Raw genomic sequence first — 16,281 nt, 5'->3', positions numbered from 1 at the left:
TTTTCTTTTTTTAAATATTTTGTTAAATAGTGCAGTAATTCAGTCAATACAGAAGGACAAAGACGCTAAGAACTGCGTGAGCAATGGATGGATTTGGAAGCATGACTTGGTTGCCCCAGATTTTGCTCAAGTGTAAATCTGTGGATTCATTATTCAGTTCTATTCTAACTCAGTTTCACAGGCCATCTCCCTACCAGAGAGCCAAATTAAAATGCCCACGTGTCTTTATTTGATATACAGTATATACACACAGTTGAGAGGGTAGTAGAACAAAGAACAAAGAACAAAAGCATCCCACAACCTGGTTGCATTTGGATATGGTGCATATAAACCTGCACGTTTGCAATATAATGATTGAATTTTCAGGTTTCAATATCTTGGGTTTATATTACACTTGTTAAGAGAAATTAAACGTGTTTAACCTGCTGTATAGAGAAAACAACACGGCACTCTTATATTGGTAACACAGTGGTGCGACTATAAATGGTTTATTTATTGTTGAAACATTTGTAAAACTGCATTTCAAATGTTTACAAAATGACGTGCATTGTGTTTTAGATCTTCCTTCGGGAAATGTGGAACGGGTTAAGACTGCATGGCTGCGATGCATGTAGGGATGTGGCGCCCGTGACGTCATTTTGTCCGCGTTGGAGTTGCTGCTCAAGAGGGAGCGTGACGTGGCAGAGAGAGACCCGAAAAGCCCCAGCCTTTTTCATTCACGCAACGTAGTCGAATCCATCTCCGCACTTCTTGGGTGTTAGCTTGTATAAATTGTCTTTCCCCACTTGATTTTTAACTGGGTACGGCTAGAAGATTGTAATAAACGTGCCGAAGAGGAGGGCTGAACGAGAGGGAAGAACAAAGCGCACATTACATCCAAAAACGAAGTTATAGATAGACAGTTTAATTTCAAGTAGCTAGTTAGCTCTAGCTAAATTGATTTGGCGACAAAGATGGGCCTCACAATTTCCAGTGTCTTAAGCCGTCTTTTTGGGAAGAAACAAATGAGGATCCTGATGGGTGAGTTTTTTGTTAACGTTAGGAATGTTACTGGTAAATGTCTAACGTTACTGAAGTTGTTAGAAATGGAATTGTAACTATCTATTAGTTATATAGGTTTAAAATAACAGGCAATGCCATTTTGCTGCCTGGAAAACGCCCGCCGTCCTGTTTCAGTGTCATGTTAACACAAAATTGCGCTCGTTACTGTAAACTCTTCAGGAAAACTTTTTTTTTTCTGTAGTCTTTAACTTTGCATCTTTTGGGCCCTCCATAACTTCGCTAACACATTACCAGCAGGCTACAACGTTACCGTGCTAATTGACTAATTAGCCCGATGGCTAACTTGCTAGCTTGAAAAGAATGCGTATTGACTTGTGGTTAGCTGGCTGGATCACAGAATAATTTCTTACTAGATGATTTGGCCGTTCACTAAAATAGTACTTGGAAAACCAAAGTTAGTATCTTGGAGTGAAAGTGACATGTGGCAACCGGCTAGCTTGCCAAGTAGCATATGCTACCATTGCCTCAACTAGGTTATAGCTAACAGCTATAGCTAGTAGTCAGGTCAGGACGTGACATCTGGAAAAGGAAATTGACGTTATATACACGGTGCTTAGTCTGGGGCAAATTTGGCAGTTTTAATGGCTAGCCTAGCTAACTTACTTGGCTAGATAAGAGAGCGCGCTAACGTCACGTTAGCATGATTTGAGATTAAATGTTTATTAACGCCAGCCTTTTGCTGACTGGTAACAAGGCCGATAAACAAGCTAAATTGTAATATTAACTGATGTTAACTTACTGTGCCTATCCCTGGGTGTTGCCTAGTTATGCTAATGGTATTTGGCAGTTGAGTTGGTGACATAGTTAATTACTCGCATGCATTCGTTTCAGTTCAGAGTTAAGTTGGTCATTCTTGGTGACGCGAATGGTGACCAATATGGTGACAATTTAAATATATTTTCTCCACTTTCAGTCTTTCTTACATTAAAGAATCGTTTATTATTATTATTATTATTATTATTATTATTATTATTATTGAGTTTATGACACTTTAGATGTTTGCTTGCTGCCATGACCTATGATGACTGACTGCATGGTTACAGATGTGGAATGTAAAGAATGCGGGAGTTTTCCTTGGTAACTTCACCGTGGATGGTAACACTAACGTGGCTGTTTAGATAGGACATCCACAGCCCCTCTATTAAGCGTCTCCTGTCTTGAGCTCCTCTCACTTAGCGTTATAGTCAACTAACAGTAGTCTCGACTAACCGGAAATTGGATCCGCAGTTGCACCGCACTTGAAAGGCAACATTTCATTCCATTTCATGTGTTTCAGACCAGTGTTATTCGACTTGAAGACCTACCAGTCGGGGATTATTCTCTCGCATCGAAACATTATGATCTTTCGATGCTTTGAGGAATATTATGACATTTATTGACCTCTGAACGCAGTGTCCTTTGTTATTTGTTGTCTACTTTTGAAAATGTGTCCTTGTGTGTATTTTTTTTTTTAAATTTTAGAATCTGCTGAAGTACTGTTAAGGAATAATAATGAGCCATTCCTGTGCAGTGCTTTACTTCTGTTGCTGCATGAGTTCTGTTTCACATTGTGGATACAGAATTCTGTTTGATTAGATGTTTGTTTTTTTGTCAGCTGTTTGACGCCTACATATATCTTGACCTTGCATCCATGGATGTTCTTGTGGTTGTGAGTTCGTTTCATTTAATGTAGCTGAATGCAGATCTTAAATATACCTGGGAATTAGGCTGTTACCATGGTTCTGTCTCTTGCATTTAATGAAAATTGTTCTAAGCACTGATTTCTCTTGTGTATTGCTTCTTGAGGGAAACAATGGAGAACATTGACTGTAGATATGTTGCAATGTGCTGTGAGGTAAATGTTTGTATTTTCTTTCTCTTAGTCGGTTTGGATGCTGCAGGGAAGACCACTATACTCTACAAACTGAAGCTTGGGGAAATTGTTACGACAATTCCCACCATTGGTAAGAACTCTTTGGAGGTGGCAGTAGAATGGAAATTCAGTTTGTTCCAACATGATCTTTGTGTTTTGTTATTGTTTACGTGTTCTAATCATGCATGCAATATATATTTTGAAATATTGTAATGAAGTAACTCACTTAATTATTTGTATATAATAACACAATTGAAGTGCTGTCTTGTTATCCTTTCCTGTTTTCTTTTGCCTAATTATTTACAATGTAGAAGTAATACCCATCCTGTAGTTTACAATAGTTCAAATTTTGAGCCATTAAATTATAGAAAATCAAGAAGCCCCCCCCCCCCCCAACACACACACAGTTTTAATGGGTTTACTTTATTTTATCAATATTAAAGGAAACGATGCAATATTCAGGATTAAACATTGTGGTTCCCTAAAGATGCTTTATTCATTGCGTGTCCTGTAATTGCTTTTGCATGTGCCCTTCTATGCTCAGGGTTCAACGTGGAGACCGTAGAATACAAGAATATCTGCTTCACAGTATGGGACGTGGGTGGCCAGGACAAGATCAGACCCCTTTGGAGGCATTACTTCCAAAATACTCAGGTAGCCTCACCTGCCCGTCTGCCACCTGCCCGAAAGCCAATGTTTCCTTAACCGCTGGAGCAGAGCGCAATTGCGGCAGCTGCTGTCTGCACTGTGTTCCGCCGCCCCAGATCAGAGTAGAGCTGCGTAGTTAACCACTGAGCAGCCTGTCACTCGGCTGCAGTTGCCTTGTGCACTCTGAGCTGATGGAAATGGCCAGATTTACAAGTCAAATTGTGGCACCAAGGGGCACAGCTGAGAGATTTCCTCGCACTATAAGTGTGAGAGGTGGTGCGATTTGCACTTCACATATAGTTGTGCTGCGTTTTATTTATAAAGTGTCTTGTTGGTGGTGCAGAGCCACTTGCAAAAGCAATGAGCGCCCTTTGCAATGAGCGTTGGATCTACGATGTGCAGATAATTATGGGAATTGGTTTGGGTGAATTTATTGACAGTCATTCGGACTGAGCAGGAATTTGCTTCCTAATGGTGAGCATGGAATGTAACTTGTTAGCTGGGTGAGAATATCCTGAACTCACTTTTTTTAGTCTGGTTTTTCGTGCATCCATGCTGTAGTGCCTGTCTTTTTCTTAGTGTGTGTGTTCATTTGTAGCCGTGTGACCCTACACTATGTCAGCTGCCTGGGAGTATGTGAACCGTGCAATAATTTGACATGACTCCACAGCAAGTAGGGCTCCGGCAAGCAATGGCAGGACTTTTATTTTGAAACTCCATTGGAAAACAAAGACAAACAACAAAAGGCCTAGCTCCAAGTTGAGCCTTTCTATTGCCCGGTGAACAAAAAAGTTGGTCCCTCTAAAACCAGGCAGCTTAGCTGCTTGCCGGCCTCAACTGAGGCTAAACAAACAAAAAAAAAAGAAAGAAAACAGAACATTCAACAAAAAAATAAGATTAAAAAACAATTGTCTTACTTGGACCGTCAGCCTCAACAGAAAACGTAATCTGAGCTCTATGGAAATCCTTCCCAGACGCATTGCACCCAATACACAGTTTGCACAGCCTCCCTCAACGCCTATGCACCCTCTCTTTTTATACATTACTGCCGAGTAGTGATGTCAATCAGGTGTTCACAACGAGGGGCGGAGCCAAGCTGACGGAAAGTGATCTTCAGTGAGTGCACCCCTTGCTCTGTCACAGCCCGCATAGAAGTCCTTACTGTGATGGGGGAGAACAGAGGAAACTCGGCCTCGCGTGGTTCACTGAGTGACGATTTGTGGGGGGAGAAAATGAGCGAGGGGAAAGGGGTACAGACGCAGTCGGACAGCTTACCGCCATGTTAGAAAACAATGTTTCTGAGGCGCGGAAAAAAGAAAGAGCGAAATCCAAAATGCCACAGTGTTCCTTTCAGTGACAAGGATGGCGCGCTGCTCACAGATTGTACAAAGATTCCTGGTGATCTAGGCCTGTATTTATAAAGCCCCTTGAAGTAGGAATTCTTACCTTGGGCCTGTTTCCCTTTTAAAGGCAAGACTTTTGGCACGGTCTGCAGAATGGCCAACTCCCAGCTGACAAACAAGTCCCCAGTGTTGCCAGGGGTTCGATTCCCTCCTCACCTGGGCACTTTCTGTACTGTGATCCCATCTGTGTCTGTCACCCTCTCTGCTTTGTCTCTGTCTGAGTAAGGTGAACAATGCACAAGGAGGGTGGACTATCTGCTCTCCTATAAAAGGTGCTCCTTTATGAACCTTTGCAAGGTTATGATGTGACAGGACAGTTGAAGCCTGTTCCTAGATCAGCAGTTCTACCATGCAGAGCATCACAAATATGGGCTCTGGCTTTTAAGGATTCTCAAGTGAGTTGATGGCCAAAGTTTATATGACTTTTATAATGAATATATTCATATTTAAGTGACAAATAAAATGTACAGTGTGTAGACACCATGAAGTAAAAAAACAAAAAGTGTAGATGGACTCAAAAGATGCAGGGCATTTGGATCAAAAACTGTCCCTCAACCTCCTTTTCTGGGTTTTAAGGATACTATTTTGTCTTACTTGGATTCCCTTTGTCTAATAATACATTTGGTCGGAAAGTCTGAAATCATTCAGTGTGGACCGTTCCAGAAGTAGTTCTAATTGAAATGCAGGCCGCATTTGAGTGTGTATTTGGGTACATTGTGGGAAGGTGTGACTAGGCGTTATATGTGATGGGAACAGCGCAATATGAGTTAGCTTGATACATATTTGGTGTGACTTCTGGATGTGTGTGGTGCGTTGTGCGTCGGTGCTATGTGTGTACGCTGTGTGTGTGTGCGTGCGTGTGTGCGCGTGCGGGTGCGTGTACGTGCGTGTGCAGGTATGTGTGTGCGTGTGTGTCAGTCTGCGGTACAGAATGAGTTGAGCTCATGGAGTGCTGGCAGAGAGGTGAATCGCCCCATGGCCAAATTCCTAATCATTCCTCAGATGTAGACTGGTTAAAAAAATCAGCTTAAGGTGTCATTTACATTTAATTCATTCTTTAAACGATTTAAGTGATTTAAGATTCATTTCTCTCTCTCTCTCTCTCACGCTCTTTCACGTGCTCCAGTTTTATCCATTCTGTTTATTCAGGTGTTTTTCCTGGTGACATTTATAGTTCAGCACAATTAGCTGGGTGCATTTCAAGCCACATTTTCTCCTGAATTTTTCAGCATGCTTTCTTGTGGGCTCGGTAGATAAAGGTTTATTTTTTATAGTGATAAAACCATTCTATCATTTATGCATTGTGCCAGTTCTTTTAAAGCTTAAAATGATCATTGCTAAATTTGGTTATAAAATATGTTAATGAGAGCAAGTTGATTGGCTATCTGTCTCTTGGTTTGAGAGACTGGGTACAAAAATAAAGGTCATTTCAGTCCATAGTAACAGACACGGTGGCACTGCTCCACTCTGTTATCAGCGCTGGTGCTTTGGGGAAATCCAAATACAATGTGCATTCTCCTGCATGCACCCTGTGTCACGCCTAGCAGCACGCAAATTCCCTGAGCAGGGGTGGTCAGCCTTGAGTGGGAGATTTAATGTTGCCGGAGTTGCAGAGTAGGTTTAAGGGCTCTCTGAGCCTGTACGTGACTGGCATAGCACTAGTGATTCCAGGGCAGGTTCGCTACGTGGCGTTAGCCGCTACAGCTGCGGGGCAGGTCACGGGGGGGTGCGCGAGCGGGGCTGGAATCGGTCCGCGGTACGAGGGAACCGCCCCGGGTGATGATGCAGAGGAGCGCGGGGGGGTGGCGAGGTGCCGTTGGCTGAAACCCGTTGCGGCCCAGCGATTGTGACGGTTTTGAAGCCCTTCCTTCCTTAGCCCTGTGCTGTAAGCTGTGTGTTTCTGTGCTGCAGGGTCTTATCTTCGTGGTGGACAGCAATGACCGCGAGCGCACACAGGAGGCCGCTGAGGAACTGCTGAAAATGGTGAGTGCTTGTGCTTTGGCCTGCGTCTGTGGTTGTGTTTGTGCTTGTGTTCTGTGGCTGTTGTGCTTGTTTCTGGGCCACACGCAGCAGGCAGAAGAATAACGTAAGCCTAAAGCAGTAAGTTAATTGTCGAGCTGATTTGTGTGTCTGGCAGTTGCTGAGTGTGGCCTGAGTCTGCTCCACAATGACAGTGTAGGATGTCATTGCCCTGTCTGATCCTCTCCTCTGCTCCTCTACACCACAGCTGCAGGAGGACGAGCTGAGGGAGGCTGTGCTGTTGGTGTTTGCCAACAAACAGGATCTGCCCAATGCCATGGCTATCAGCGAAATGACTGACAAACTGGGCCTGCAGACGCTGAGGAACAGAACTGTGAGTGACAAGAGCATCAGCCAAACACAGTCTCCGGGGGGCGGGCCTCTGCCCTGTCTGCACATAGCAGTCTGTTATGAGTCTCTGTTGTTTTCCAGAGCAGGTGCTTCTCACACTCACACAGATCTTGCCCCCATTCTCCCCCCTTCCTGAATATGCTGGCTTTATTAGGTTTTCTCCATTACGGTTTTTATCGAACTGCAGGTAGTGTAGCCAGAAGCCAGAGGGCGTTGTCTCCCAGTACTAATTTGTGTTTTCTTCCCCCCCATCAGTGGTACGTCCAGGCCACTTGTGCCACTCAGGGGACGGGCTTGTACGAGGGGCTGGACTGGCTGTCTGACCAGCTCTCCAAGCGCTAAGCCTGGACCGAAGACTGGAGGTGTTAATTAACCAAGGACATGTTCAACAGAGCTGATCTGGAGGAAGGAAGGAAGAAAACTAGTTTGACATTTAAACTGTTCCCAGTGCCCTAGTGCTGACTGCATCGGACAGCACACCTTCCTCTCCCCTCCTCTCTCTCTCTCTCCCCTATCCCTTCCCCTTTCTCTCTCCCGCTCTACTTTTGTTTTGTTTTTTTACAGATGCCTTTGTTGCCAGCATTCACCGCCCATTTCCTGATGCACATGTAGCAGTATGCCACTGTGAAGGCAAATCCCACAAAGTATTTCAGAACTGGCCAATAATTATTAGGGGAGGGTGGGCGGGTGTTAAATCAGGGGTTCCATTGGACTTGGCCTGGCAGAACAGTTTGTTTCGGCAATTTACAGGGCAGATGTGTGTGTGTGTGTATAAGGACCATAGTAGTACTTGGAAACTTTCACACTTCCACCCCCAGTTACTCTTTTGAAAGCATTCAGAATTGTTCTAAGGACATTTAGCCTCCATTCCTGTAGTCCACTTTTGCCATTCCTAGCTCTGTAAGCATGCTGGCAATCCTGTCTCTGACTTTAGCTTTCTCTGTAAATATGAGGACAGTTTGTTTTTGTTTTGTCTGTAGTTGCAATGGGCTGCTTTGATCATTCAAGATTCAAGTGCCGTTTCTGCACTCTGCTGCAGAGAAAAGGCCTGGAAGAAGAATCTGTGTCCCTAATTTAACACCTCATTGACACGAAAGATTTTGTTTTGAAGAAGTATGTATTTTAAGTTACTAGATTAGTTTCCAAGTTAAGCCACAACCCCATTTTGATACAGGTTTTTTCTTTATCCGATTTGATTAAAATCTTGTTTCAGCTTAATCACCATGTCTGCCACTGAAATTGGAAGATACATTTGGGATTTTATTTCCCTGTGATTTTGTAATTTTTGGATCAAATAACTTTCCAATATGAGCTTTATCATATTCCCATTTACCATTATAATTCCTAATAAAATTATTGAAAACCCGTGCTGAGACTTGCCCGTGAGTTTTGGTCTCTTTGTACCATCATGACTGCATGGAGTCTGAGGAGACTGCTTGTACTTTGGGCAAGTGATTAGCACCAAAATAATGAATACAGTATTTTTAACTGGTGCTGCTGATTAGCTGCAGGTGAAGGTGACCTGTCCGTGTCAAGTAAGAGGATGAGTCAGACCGTACCACAGGTAGTCCAAATTGGCAGAAAGCGCTTCTGCTTTGTCCTTGGAACTAAGTTGAATCCATCTGATGTACAGAATGAATCGTGGACTTCCTGCTGTTGGGATGTTTCATTTCTCTACACTAAGTGCGCTTGGGTACTTGCACATTTTGGTGATTTACTGTGATGTGGAATGTAAATTTACATATAGTGTGCAAATATGTATCAAGCGCCCAAGTGCAGAGGGATTTTCACTTTTTGTTCCGTGGTCCCCATTCTAAATAATTTATTGTAGTCACACAGCTATTAATGCCTACTAATACCTCTGCTTGCTAAGTACAGAAATTAACTGATCTTGCTAACATATTTACATTAACAATACCATCTTGATGTTGCCATATGAATTAAATCTATAGTTACAACATTTGCATTTTTGCGAACATTGTGCATTTATATTTCTTTGGTGGCATTTTCCTCCAGTAAACACACAAGCTGGCAACCACTTGACTGCCGTCAACAGTAAACCTCCCAACTTAGTGCATTGTGGGTCTGTGCACTCGGCCAAATACCGCTCCCAAGTGAGTCTGCATAAAGCACACATCAAACACGACAGCTTTTTAAAAATTATTTTATGAATGGGACGCACTTGCACCCGAACTCTAAGCGCATGATCATGCACACCAAGCGCCCAACCATGCAAGTGTGCATGCTGAGACAACTTTTGTCCGTGTGCATGTGGGATAAGTTTAGAGAAATAGTTGTAAACACCGTACTGGAAGCTGGCATTCTGACACCAGTGTAGGAGGGGTTCCAGATGGTTTTCGGATTTACAAATGCTGAACTATGCCTGTCTGGCTTCAGAAGAATGCACCTAATACTCCAGTTCCCACATGGATTGTTGGGCCCCACTGGTAGTTTACACACAAGGCTCACGTTATACATACAGCACACACACACCCCTTCCAAAACTATTCAGACCCATGGAGAGTGTTGTCACATTGTGCTGAAGTGTTACATTTTTGATCATATTTTGATCTTTTTTACTCCAAACTCACATGCTCAGTCAGCATTTTAAAGACTAAAAACAGCAGTTCTAGGGTTCAAGCAGTCAGTGCAGCATTCCACGGCAAGAGAACCATGTCCGTGCAAAAAGACCATGAGCAGTCCCCATTTCATAAAGCAGCGCTTTATGCCACAGTTCCTACTGAGATAAACTTCGTCACAAAATTGCCATCCATAGCAACAACAACAAAAAAAGTCAACTCATCTGTACTTTTTCAGGCCTTTGTCTGGGCCTGGGGCTGTTCATCACAGTGCCTGGCTCATTCTGGTGTGACTGTGTCCCAGTTGATAATCATTAAGCCTCAACACTTTTTGAGAAAACTCACTCATGCAGCAGTGCTGTGTCTTTTTCCTTTTTGTATTAGTGTGTGTGTGTGTGTGTGTGCTTGGCCTGCATAGAAGTCTTTGCTGTGGCGGTTGAGAGGAACTGTGCATTGTTCTCTGAGCGACTTCCTGTCGCTGAAGGTGAATGAGGGGAGGCATAATCAGATAGCTCACAGCCATGTTAGGAGAGTTTCTATGGAATTTCTTTTCAGCCGTAGAGAGGGTGTGCTCACAGTTTTTATGAAGATTCACATATTTATGCTCCCATATTGGCCCCACAGAGAAGGATTGGTGACCTAGTATTTCTGTTCTGATATTGCTATCCCCCCACCCCATAGCTGTTCATGTTGTCTGGTTTTTACTAATTCTAAACTTGGCAACTCTAGTGCTAGTAATAGTTGACGTTAGCTAACCAAGATTGGCTAAACATGTTGCTACTAGCAGTTAGGCTGGCCATGAATTTAACATTAGCTAGTTCACACAGTATTTTGTTTGGTCCAGACCCGTTTCAATCACCCTAACTTGTGTACAGGCAGAATGATGTGGTAGAGAGAGACTTATATTTCTGTGTTTATTGGAAATATTTCTAGCCATGTCAGATGAAAAGAATAACAGAACAGAACATGAGCTTTAAGCTTGAGCTTTGAGAGCAGCATACGTATGCCATCTATTATGTACCCAATTAATAACAAAGTTAATAGCTGCATTTGCCAATTTTAATTCTGTGGTTGAAATAGCCAAGGATTTCAGTCTGAATGCTTAAAGCATGACTTCTGTAGTACTATACTGTGATGTTGCAGTCAATCTCTTCATCGGTTGTTATTGCAAATCATTTTCATGCAGAGCAATACCTAATTTCACCATGGTTGAAAATCTTTGGTCTTTAGTGGTAAATTTGACACTTTCCACCCTATGTACAGTGGTGCTGTTAAGGAATATAACCCAGGAAAATCCCCCTTTTCGAAGGCAAGAAATCACATTTTAGTTTAGACTAAACCATAGACATTTAATTCCAATTTAATTTATTAGTTGCAATACGGGATATAAAATGCAGACAGGATGTTTGTTGCACACAGGCTGTATTTCAGAGTGAAACTGAATGAGCACATGCTACCAAACAGACATCAGACTGGCACAGCCAATTCCCCCTTGGTGTTAACAGGCTATGAGCAGACACATCAGACCTGAGCCCGTTTTCAAAAAGCGTCTCAGAAAAAGAGTGTGGATTTGGGATCAGACTTCCCCGTCCTTGTACTGACCTTATCCACTGCAAATGAAGAGGCTAAACTGATTCTATATCAGCACACTTACAGTGAGACATTTTAAGAAGACTTGTCATTAGTGTTATTAAAATCATGTGTTTCATTCATAATACGTCAGCAAATTTTTTATCTGCAATAACCTTTAATTAATTTTTAATTTACCGCTGTGCCAAATCTGGCCGGTGCACCTGCCGGAGCGGCGGCGGTGCCAGCCGTTTCAGTTCCAGCGGAGGTCGCAGACGAGGGCGATGTGGTCGGAGGGGTGGGCGACGCTGGGCAGGGCCTGGTGGGTGGTGACCTCCTGGTGGCTGGGCATGGGGATGGCCTGCTCTACCTGCAGGGCACGGGGCTCCACCAGCACGTAGTCCAGGCAGCCGTAGAAGCCGCCCACGTAGTTGGTGTAGGCGGGCTCCCCGCAGGCGCTGCTCAGCTGGAAGGGGCACGTCAGTGCCAGGGGGCACAGCTCCTCCGGCCCGCCCGACGCCCAGTCCCCCTGATTCTCGGGCACCGACCCCTGGCTGAGCAGCTGGAAGAGCCCTGACGAGGGCGTGCTGTTGAAGTCGCCCGCAAAGAGCAGCGGGACCCCTGGGTGCTCCTCTGACGTCACCCGGCTGAGGTGCCTCAGGGCGATGGCCATCTGGATCAGGCGTATGTTTCCTCCTGCACACAGCAAGGACACAGTGAGAAATGCAGTTTCCCCCAAAACAGGCAGGACACAGTGAGACGCAGGTTCCCCAATACAGCCAGTACCTCTCCGTCAGCATGCTAACATTGCAATTCAGTGTGCCACTAATCCTGTACCAAGCAACTATTCAGAAACAATGAATTCCTTTAGATAGCATAAATATTCCAGCAGGTTACTGATAAAATCTTTTGTGTCACCTTAGCCAGCTAGCTAAATGTTTATTGCCTGACTCAAATTAGCAGAATACTACATGCACACACACACACACATATATATATACACTGTATATCTTCAGTACAATTACCTTTGGGGTGCCAGTATAAGTGGGTATTGGCAACACAAAGTTTCTTGGAGGGGTCGTTCAGAGACTGAAGCACACTCACCTGGGGGAAAAGAAGCAAAACAAACATATACAAAGTGCACATACAGTGAGCTCCATAATGTTTGGGGCAAAGGCACTAATTGGACAGCGCTTCATCCTGCAGCATGACAATGATGCCAAACAAACGAGTACTAAAGGATTTTTTCAAAGTGGGTATTGGCAAGTGGGTATAAGTCATTCACCAGATCTGAATCCAAATGAACATGTGGTTCATCTGCTTAAATAAAAACTAGCCCCCAAAACAAGCAGGAGCCGAAGATGTCTGCAGTACCAGCCTGGCAGACCATTACCAGAGAACATACTCAGCACCTGGTGATGTCTAACGGGTCACAGACTTCAAGCAGTCATTACATGCAAAGGATATGCGACAAAGTACTAAACATGACTAATTTACATAACATTAACATGTCCCAAACATTATGGCGCTCTGAAATGGGGGAGGGGGGATTTCTACATCATGAAACCAAAAAATATACATACAATACCCTGTAATAAAAGCTGAGAATCTGCACTTAAACCACATGTGAACGGTTTGATTGCAGATCTAACAATGTGGAGCACAGAGCCAAATCAAGAAAAAATATGTCTGTCTCAAACGACATATTTACTTGTGGAGCTCACCGTCACTCCACTCATTATTAGTAACAGCATGCATTTTGGCTTGATCACACCAGCTGTGTTAACAACATGGCCCCTTGTGTCCGAATGAAGCTTCATTTACAAAACAGAACATTTAGATTACAACATTTGTGTCTGTGAGGACTGGTGACCGTGGTGACAGAAACGGCCTTACCTCACAATCAGACCCTGACATTACGAGTAAATCATGAGTCAGAGACCTGGGCGTTACACTAGTATACACCCACACGGGGGCGCTGTGGATTAATGCATTGCAGCTCATACACCGGTCTTCATTCACCACTGTGCACCACTGCAGTCCCCCTCCCCACCCAAATAACTGCCATTCCAGAATGGTGGGATGAAATTCTGGAAACTGTCTTTGTTGGGACAAAAGAAAGCAGCAGTACACAGTAGCTCTCCTCACTGTCTTTGCAACTCTTTGCAGTGACAATATTTAACCACTAGAGAGCACAAGGGCAAGTCCAGAAAAGCAGCCGCAACCAATATGACACGTGCCTGTTCAGTTCCTTACAGATATCCTTCATTTAAAGGGGATTTACAGTATGTAGCGATACGTATACTGAGCCTCATCCCACCATTTGCAGTATCGCTTTAGTTTGAGTTGTGCAAATTGATGCTTTATGCTAATTGATTGTTCCCTGTGAGCTGTTCCAAGTTCATGTTCAACTTTGTGATAAATACTGCATATTATTGCACCATAGACTGGGCACACCATCAGGAAAACATGATTTAGCATCTTGAAATCAAAATCACAAACACAAATGTGTATGAGTGTATGCATACAGTGTGTGTTTGGCACTACTTGAAATAAAATGTCAGTGTATATTTTGTTCTATAGGGTGTTCCATTTAATGTACAATTAAATGGCCACCAAGTACGCCCATTGTCCAGGCTTACAGTCTGTAACATTAGCAAAGACTGCTTGAAGTCAAAATCCTAGTTTAAGACAGCAGTCAGTTATAAGAGGAAGAACATATAGAAAGATGAAACCTATACCGTAACAATATCAGAACATACATGCTGTTATTTTAATGTGACATTGCATATGGAAAGCAACTGACATTGTTTGAAAAACATCAGAATGTTAATGATTGTAATCTGGTAATATTGAAGCAAATGGGTCCACGGGTGGTTGGTTACTGTTGTCGGCCTAAAACACAAAAAAGAAGACCAATGCCATGTTTTCATCTTATTAAAAGGGAAAACCCAGGCATCCTTCCAGAGTAGGACTGCTGAATCAAAAGAAAATACAATAAATACCTGTAACGTAGTGGATCTTTGTACCACCTTCTCCTTCAAGGTTGGATTAGCAGATATTTTATCCAACAGCTCACTGTGAAGCGGATCTGACATCAACGCATCCCTCAGCGTTATGTCATGTTGGCTTAGCCATTTAAATTTGGACCTCCTGAAAAAGGTCGCCAAGCCCTCGTGCTGTTTCTCTTTGATCCTGAAGACACCACTCATGTCAAAAGCGTCAAGGGCCGGTGACAGGCTGTCATTGAAAACTCCCTTGTCCACTTCCTGGAGACAAACTATATCAGCGTTATAGCCTGATAACTCTTTCTTTATTAGGTTCTGTCTGTAGTCGAGTTCCAGTGCATAAGGAGCACAGTACGGATACAAGACAGTTTTCGAAAAATCCGTTTGTGCATAAACATCAGCTAAAATGTTGTAGGATACAACTCTGATAGCTGAGTCGTCTGTGACTTTGCTGGTGTACATATGCCGATTGTCAAAGGTGCACGTTCCTGGTCCAGCTTCAACTGCAGCAGTCACCAGCTCTTTAGCCACTCCGCATTTTGCACCATCTCCAGGAACGCATTTCAGCTTCAACTTTAACCCAATGTCAGAATTTGATGGCGTAAACACACGTTCACCGCCTGCCTCGTCCCAACATTCTTCTCGCCCCTCACTCCCCGAATTTGGAGCGCTCTCTCGATACCATTTAAAAATACAGTGCTTCAGTTCCCCGAACTCAATCGCCAGTTTTGGGCATACTGGAAAACCAGCCAAAACAGACCCAGGGAGTTCCATGATGGTGAAGCTCGGTGGGTTCCTCTCAACTTTGTACTTGTTATCCCCCACGTGCAACACTGCCCCGTCCTGCCAGGCGTCAGCATTCAGTGCATCCTCAGCTACGAAGTCACCATTGTAGTACAGTCTCACAACCGGTTCCACAACTTCAGTCTGCTCCGTCTTGTTCTTCTTGGACTTTCGCGCTTTGCCCAGGCCCTTAATGATACTGCTTGCAATTCTGCCCAATGCTTTACCAAGTTCTTCCGTCTGGTCCCGCAGCATGTGCTTCTGACTGCCGTCCAAGGTAAATGATATTGTTAGCTTGGATTCCCAAGGAACACATCTCACCACTGCTCGCTCCATTCTCCTGTAGAACCGCCGGGTTAGATTGTTAGGACACCACAATGACCTCGCGATTCCAAACCAGCTGGACCAAACGGTGCTACTCGAAAACTGTCTTGTGTTAAAAATCCAATGCATGGACACCGGTAGACGTAACGTTTGTACAACGATGATGTGACGGATCATAAGGTAAATCAATACACTGTTTACGAGCAGCACATTCGGCACACGGGATTTTCATGTAAAATTATATAACTACGTTTTAGTGAAACAATTATTTACCAGTGTCATATGCTGAACTGACAACGACCAAGAAACATCTAACGGTAATTAATATGCAGATATATAGAGTTTCCGTGTTTTACCCTGTAAACATGTAGCTTGCGAAAATATTGATAATTGCAAATGCATCGAGCTTGGTAGCCTATGATATAAATCTCTTATTTATTTGTATTAATTTTGCTCCCAAGGACGATAATTCCCGTTTCTGCGCAATCTTTCTGAACACGAGTTGGTTTGAAGCGATTAGACGTAGAAGAACCATGATTGCCCAGGCCTACATCTGGATCCTAAGAACCGTGTGAAATTCGCACTTTGATTGGTTCCTGAGCAGTGACATCGCTCAGAGGCGTCTCCATTGACGTGAGGTCATCTGATCTGTTAACGACATGGGTATAGACTGACGTTCAGCA

General features: G+C 43.6%; 3 protein-coding genes across 5 annotated transcripts in view; 2 read left to right on the top strand and 1 right to left on the bottom strand.

Annotated features, from left to right (window-relative positions):
- Nucleotides 1–16,281, top strand: part of rps23 (ribosomal protein S23) — a 223,989-nt gene that overhangs the window by 188,823 nt on the left and 18,885 nt on the right. The window lies entirely within an intron of this gene.
- LOC135238583 (ADP-ribosylation factor 4) lies at nt 655–8,703 on the top strand. Its single transcript, XM_064306637.1, has 6 exons — nt 655–1,020; nt 2,925–3,005; nt 3,459–3,568; nt 6,877–6,948; nt 7,193–7,318; nt 7,591–8,703. The coding sequence occupies exons 1-6, from the start codon at nt 954–956 to the stop codon at nt 7,675–7,677; spliced, it is 543 nt and encodes a 180-aa protein (XP_064162707.1). The 5' UTR covers nt 655–953; the 3' UTR covers nt 7,678–8,703.
- pde12 (phosphodiesterase 12) lies at nt 11,263–16,173 on the bottom strand. Of its 3 annotated transcripts, none has more exons than XM_064306633.1 (4): nt 15,955–16,173; nt 14,489–15,614; nt 12,509–12,587; nt 11,263–12,179 (listed from the first exon to the last, which is right to left on the bottom strand). In XM_064306633.1, the coding sequence occupies exons 1-4, from the start codon at nt 15,963–15,965 to the stop codon at nt 11,737–11,739; spliced, it is 1,659 nt and encodes a 552-aa protein (XP_064162703.1). In that variant the 5' UTR covers nt 15,966–16,173; the 3' UTR covers nt 11,263–11,736. The 3 variants fall into 3 exon arrangements, with proteins under 3 accessions (XP_064162703.1, XP_064162704.1, XP_064162702.1); XM_064306634.1 differs by having other exon boundaries at nt 15,872–16,172; XM_064306632.1 differs by having other exon boundaries at nt 14,489–16,172.

This window comes from Anguilla rostrata, chromosome 13, assembly GCF_018555375.3.
Source record: "Anguilla rostrata isolate EN2019 chromosome 13, ASM1855537v3, whole genome shotgun sequence".
Taxonomy (NCBI): domain Eukaryota; kingdom Metazoa; phylum Chordata; class Actinopteri; order Anguilliformes; family Anguillidae; genus Anguilla; species Anguilla rostrata.
This window is presented reverse-complemented; position numbering and strand designations above follow the sequence as displayed.

Excerpts from the sequence above, each read along its gene's own strand:
- pde12 (XM_064306632.1), bottom strand. The coding sequence starts at position 15,775 with ATGATCCGTCACATCATCGTTGTACAAACGTTACGTCTACCGGTGTCC. Across the intron at positions 12,588-14,488 it reads AAAGATCCACTACGTTACAG|GTGAGTGTGCTTCAGTCTCT; the intron begins GTATTTATTGTA and ends CTTTTCCCCCAG. Across the intron at positions 12,180-12,508 it reads CTTATACTGGCACCCCAAAG|GAGGAAACATACGCCTGATC; the intron begins GTAATTGTACTG and ends TGCTGTGTGCAG.
- LOC135238583 (XM_064306637.1), top strand. The coding sequence starts at position 954 with ATGGGCCTCACAATTTCCAGTGTCTTAAGCCGTCTTTTTGGGAAGAAA. Across the intron at positions 1,021-2,924 it reads ACAAATGAGGATCCTGATGG|TCGGTTTGGATGCTGCAGGG; the intron begins GTGAGTTTTTTG and ends TCTTTCTCTTAG. Across the intron at positions 3,006-3,458 it reads TACGACAATTCCCACCATTG|GGTTCAACGTGGAGACCGTA; the intron begins GTAAGAACTCTT and ends TTCTATGCTCAG.